Here is a 6,000-nt window from a genome sequence, read left to right as displayed (position 1 = left end):
GACTCAGATTTCCTCTGCACCCATTCTTCGCCTCGGTGCTGCAAGACTACGGGCTGGCTCCGGCCCAGGTGGCGCCGAACTCATGGAGGCTGCTGACGGGGTTCGTATATCTCATTCAGGGCCGGCTTCAAAGGAACTTGTCGGTACCGTTGTTCCATGCGTGTGCGCAACTGAAAAGGCACAAGGGTGGGGGTTGGATTTACATTAGCCAGCGTCCGGAGATAAAAATGATCACTGGGATTCCCTCCTCTATACACCTGTGGAGGAACAGGTTCTTTTATGTCGAGGACAAGGAGTCCAGCGAGCCCTGGCTGGTCCCTTTGAAATGGGGAACCCCGGATACAGTCGCGATGAGTCGCAAGCCGTTCCTTGAGGGTGAAGATGCGAGGACCCTTGCTTTGCTTCGGGAGGTGCTGGATCGTGAGGGGCCTACTGATTGTTCAGACTTCCAAGGGGAAGAGGTTCTGGTCGGGTTGGGCCTTAGTACTGCGACCCGGGCACGTATGTGGATAGCCTACTTTAAAATTTGTCTTTCCTTTTTTTTGTTTCTGACTGGTTTTGTTTTCGTCTATTTTTCAGAGATGCAGCAGCAGTCTTTAGTCGATAAAATGAGGAAGGGGGCCTTTGGGACGGTCCGTCAGGGCCAGAAAAGGAAGGCCCCGGAGACAGCAAGTCCGGCCCCGACCAAGGACGCGCCGCCGCCACCCAAGGCCAAGAGTTCGGTGAAGTTGGTGAGTTCCTCTGACCGGGGCGCAGGGTCTTCGAGGACTGTGGCGACATCTGCTGGCACCCTTCCACCCCCGGCGAGGTCCGCACATAATGTTTTCCGGCCAAATTGGGCCGTCCAAAAGACTGATATCGGCCTTGGAGAGAGCCGGGTAGCTGTTGAGATCCAAAGCAAGTGTATTCTCAACAAAGACAAGCAACAAGTTCTCCATGAGCCGCCAGCTACGGCCGAAGAGGCCGTATTTTCTTCTCTTTATCAGGTAACGAGCACGCTCTCTCTTTGTTCGTCTTTTACTCCGTTTACCTGTGTTAACACTTGCTCATCTGTATTTTATAGATTGGAGTGTACTTTAATGATCTTCGGGGGAAGAGTAAGAAATTCTCCGAGGCTATAACCAAGTCTGAGGAGGAGAATGGGAGGCTGAAAAAGGAGGCGAAGGAGCTGAAGAAGTCCGTCGAAAAATCTGCCGAGGAGATCAAGCGGCTGAGAGAGGATTTTGCCGCTCAGCTGGCCGCGCAGAAGGAGGAGGCGACGGTAGCCCTCAACGCTCAGAGGGAGAGAGCCCTAACGAGGCAGGCGACGGCTATTCAAGAAAAGGAGGACGAACTCCTTCTTCTATCCAGTGAGGCCTACAAGATAGGATTTTTTGACTGCCTTGGGCAGGTCAAGGATTCCGATCCGGGCGTTGATCTGTCGAAGATGGTTATGCCTGACCCACCGACGCTTACTGGCGAGGAGCCGGCCACAGCAGACGCACTTTTGCCCCCAGGGCAGATTCAGCGCGGGATGGTGACAACGAGGCGCCTTGAGCTCTCTTTCTCCCCTTTTTGGCGATGTCCTGATTCCTTTTTGTAATGGCCCCTTCGAGGCCCAACTTTTTCTTTTTTTTTGTGTTTTTTTTGTTTTTTGTTTGTAACAGCCCGTTGAGGCGTTGTTTTTGTAATGGTCCTCTGAGGCCCCAACATATGAATGGAAAGCAAATTATTGTCTACCTCTTCTATGCTTGTCCGTCTCTAGTTTATACTGTTTGGCCGTATACTGCGTAGCTATTGCTCTAGGCAGGCGTCATGGACTTAGGTTGATCCTAATGTGCTTGGTTTTTCAGGAGCTTAGGTCTTTGCGTCCGGGCTGGTTCCGGACCAGGAGTATGCTCCCGGTCTTTGCGGAGACGAGCCGTGGCGAACCAAACGTCGAGTACTCTAGTTTTAGTGAACTGAGTTTCCAAGGAGCTTTGGTTTTTGCATCCGGGCTGGTTTCGGACCAGGAGTGGGCTCTAGGTCTTTACGGAGACGAGCCGTGGTGAACCAAATGTCGAGTACCCTAGTTTTAGTGAACTGGGTTTCCAAGGAGCTTTGGTTTTTACATCCGGGCTGGTTCCGGACCAGGAGTGGGCTCCCGGTCTTTGCGGAGACGAGCCGTGGTGAACCAAACGTCGAGTACTCTAGTTTTAGTGAACTGGGTTTCCAAGGAGCTATGGTTTTTGCAGCCGGGCTGGTTTCGGACCAGGAGTGGGCTCCCGGTCTTTGCGGAGATGAGCCGTGGCGAACCAAATGTCGAGTACCCTAGTTTTAGTGAACTGGGTTTCCAATTTGGCGAACATGAAGAGACTTGTAAAAAAAAAGGTTCTTTCATTCATATTCAGAATATATTTACAAAGTCACTTTTGTGCCAGTTAGTTCGCTACTGATGGTATTTGCGAAGGTTCTTTGAGTTCCAGGCATGTGGTAGTAGTTGTTCCTCGAGTGTTTCCAGTCTATAACTTCCCGGACGAATCACCTCTTTTATTCGGTAAGGCCCTTCCAAGGTTGGGGAAAGTTTTCCGACCTTCTTGGGTTGGGAGATAGCAGCTTTCCTTAAGACCAGATTCCCAACTCGAAACTCTATGGGACGTAACTTGGAGTCATGATAGCGAGATACTTTCTGCTTGTAGGCGGCGACTCTTATTCGGGATTCTTCTCTGGCCTCTTCCAATAAGTCAAGATTCACGCGGAGCCCGTCACCGTTGAGTTGTTCGTTGAAGCTGGCGATTCTAGCGGACGGGGTGCCTACATCGACAGGTATTACCGCCTCTGTTCCGAAGGAAAGGTTGAATGGTGACTCACCCGTTGGTGTGCGCGAGGTGGTGCGATACGCCCATAGGACATGATAGAGCTCTTCCGCCCATCGGCCAACTTTTTCGTCCAGTCTTTTCTTTATCCCTTGCAGTAGGATCCGGTTTGTGACTTCTGTCTGCCCGTTGGTCTGTGGGTGTGCTACTGAGGTGAACCTTTGCTCAATTTTCAAGTCGGAGCAAAACTTCCGAAAGTTTCGGCAGTCGAACTGTTTACCGTTATCTGTTATCAAGGTGCGAGGAATCCCGAATCTACAGACCACTGATTTCCAAAAGAAGTTCTGCACATTCTGCTCGGTGATCTGGGCTAGAGGTTCAGCCTCCACCCACTTAGTAAAATAATCAATGGCCACTACTACGAAGGTGCGCCTTCCGGAGGCCGGTGGAAAGGGGCCCAAGATATCCATCCCCCAAATCGCGAAGGGTAGCGGGCTGATGATTGGAGCCATGGATACAGCAGGCTGATGGATGGTGGGGGAGAACTTTTGGCATCTCTCGCACCTCTTGACCAGGGTCAGTGCATCTTGTCTCAGGGTCGGCCAGTACAGACCTCTCAGCAAAACTTTGATCGCCAAGGCCTTGCCCCCCAGGTGCTCTCCGCAAATACCTTCGTGTGTCTCTTGCGGGCCGTACGCGGCGTCGCTGGGCCGGAGGCACTTTAAGTATGGGAGGGTGTAGGACCTCTTGAACAGGTTCTCGCCATCGAGTGAAAACCGGGCTGCCCTTTGGATCACCTTGCGGGCTTCTTTCTTCGCCTCGGGTAGTTTCCCACTACGCAGGTAGTCGACGATCTCGTCCATCCAGCAGGACTCGTGCTCTACCTCCATGACTTCAGCGGCCTTTCTCTCGATACTGGATCTCTGCAGGAACTCCATACATATATTCCCGAAAGTCGTGTATCCGGACGCGGCTAGCTTAGATAGTACATCTGCTTTTGTGTTCTCTGCTCTGGGGATTCTGACGACCTCGAAACTTTTGAACTTGGTGGATAACTGTCGGACCTGGGAGAGGTACTTGATCATACGCTCGTCGCGGGCTTCGTACGTTCCCTGAATCTGATTTGTAACCAACTGGGAATCACAGTAGGCTTTCAGCCTTTGGGCCTTGACTTGAACGGCGAGATTTATCCCGGCAAGGAGGGATTCGTATTCTGCCTCATTATTAGATGCGCGGAATCCGAACCTTAGGGCATAATCTGCGGTGAAGCTGTTTGGTCCGGTGAGAATCAGGCCGGCACCACAGCCACCCCTGTTCGAAGACCCGTCCACGTGCACTTCCCAGAGTGATTCGGCGATTGAGGGATCATGTTCAGCTGGTGGCACGGGGATGATTCCTGTTCTGGCTCCATCTTCTGCTGGGGCTTGGGCGACTTCAAGTTCGGTGATCTGCTGGGGGATGGAGCATTCGGCTACGAAATCTGCCAATACTTGAGCCTTGATTGCGGGCCTGGGCATGTACCGGATGTCAAATTCACTTAGTTCCACGGCCCATTTAACGAGTCGTCCCGAGGTGTCTGGCTTATGGAGAACTTGCCTAAGTGGCTGGTCAGTTAGGACCTTTATCGTGTGAGCTTGAAAATACGGTCTCAACTTCCTGGCTGCCGTCACCAGCGCGTAAGCCAATTTCTCGACCCGCTGGTACCTGATTTCAGCGTCGTGCAAGACTTTACTAACGTAGTAGACCGGCTTCTGTTGGCTGTGCTCTTCACGAACTAGGACTGCTGCCAGAACCAGGGGGCTTATAGATAGGTACAGAAGTAGTTCCTCACCGGGCTCCGGTTTTGTCAATAGCGGTGGAGAGCACAGATATTGTTTTAACTCCTCGAAGGCGACCTGGCATTCCTCTGTCCAGGGCGCGGTCTTGAGTCCTTTGACTACGTTGAAGAAGGGGAGACACCTCTCCGTAGATTTTGCGACGAAGCGCCCCAGCGCGGCTATCATCCCTGTCAGTCGCTGCACATCTCTGATGGTTTTCGGCGGAGTGAGGTCCACCACGGCCTTGATTTTTTCTAGATTGGCCTCTATCCCTCTCTGGCTAACCATAAACCCTAGAAACTTTCCTGAGCTGACGCCGAAAGTGCATTTGGTGGGATTGAGCTTCATCTTATGATTTCTTAGGACTTGAAATGTTTCCTTCAGGTCGGAGACATGATCGTGTGCGCTTCGGCTTTTGACCAGCATGTCGTCGACATAGACTTCCATGTTGCGGCCGATCTGATTCCGGAAGAGCTTGTTTACGAGCCTCTGATATGTTGCTCCGGCGTTTTTCAGGCCGAAGGACATGACGCGGTAGCAGTAGGTCCCCTGGTCTGTTACAAAGGAGGTCTTCAGGATATCTGACTCATACATTCTGATCTGATTATACCCGGAGAAGGCGTCCATGAAGCTCAGTAACTCGTGACCTGCAGTGGCGTCGATGAGTTGATCGATCTTTGGAAGCGGGTAACTGTCCTTGGGACATGCTTTGTTCAGATCAGTGAAGTCGACGCAGGTTCTCCATTTCCCATTTGCCATTTTTACCAGGACTACGTTTGCCAACCAGTCCGGGTACTGGATTTCTCGAATGAAGTCAGCCCTCAGGAGCCTCTCCACTTCTTCTCTGATCGCCTGCCGCCTTTCGAGGGCGAAGTGTCTCCTTTTCTGCTTTACCGGTCTGCAGGTTGGGTCAACACCTAGCCGGTGCGTGCTGACCTCCGGATTAATACCGGGCATGTCTGCGGGAGCCCATGCGAAGACATCTGCGTTGTTCTGAAGAAACTGGGTGAGGCTGCGCCGGGTGTCGTCGTCTAGAGAGGAGCCAATCTGAACCACCTTCTCATCATCATTTTCGTACAGGGGAATGGATATAAGGTCTTCGGCGGGCTGAGTTCCTTGAGCTTCATCCCTCAGGTCCAGTAGCTCGATTGGGAATGACTCCGTTGCATTTTTGCCCTTGAGTGCCATTGCATAGCACTCCCTAGATTGTGGCTGGTCTCCCCTAACTTCTTCGACGCCACTTGTCGTAATAAATTTCATCTTCTGGTGATAAGCAGACGTGACGGCGCGGATCAGATTCTGCCCAGGCCGTCCTAAAATAGCGTTATAGACCGAAGTGGCCCTCACTACTAGGAAGTTGACCATGACGAAGGCTTGGCAAGGTGGCTCTCCGACGAGGATAGGAAGCT

The 6,000-nt window shown here is 52.1% G+C and overlaps 1 protein-coding gene across 1 annotated transcript; it reads right to left on the bottom strand.

Annotated features, from left to right (window-relative positions):
- Positions 1-2,407: 2,407 nt before the first annotated feature.
- LOC143882919 (uncharacterized) lies at positions 2,408-5,779 on the bottom strand. Its single transcript, XM_077386297.1, has 3 exons — positions 5,542-5,779; positions 3,339-4,557; positions 2,408-3,089 (listed from the first exon to the last, which is right to left on the bottom strand). Exons 1-3 carry the CDS (start codon positions 5,777-5,779, stop codon positions 2,408-2,410), a joined length of 2,139 nt encoding a protein of 712 aa, XP_077242412.1.
- Positions 5,780-6,000: the final 221 nt, after the last annotated feature.

This window comes from Tasmannia lanceolata, unplaced genomic scaffold, assembly GCF_043159265.1.
Source record: "Tasmannia lanceolata isolate RefF3 unplaced genomic scaffold, GAP_Taslan_0.1 ptg000008l, whole genome shotgun sequence".
Lineage (NCBI taxonomy): Eukaryota > Viridiplantae > Streptophyta > Magnoliopsida > Canellales > Winteraceae > Tasmannia > Tasmannia lanceolata.
The sequence above is the reverse complement of the archived record's forward strand: the minus strand, read 5'-3'. Positions and strand labels throughout refer to the sequence as shown.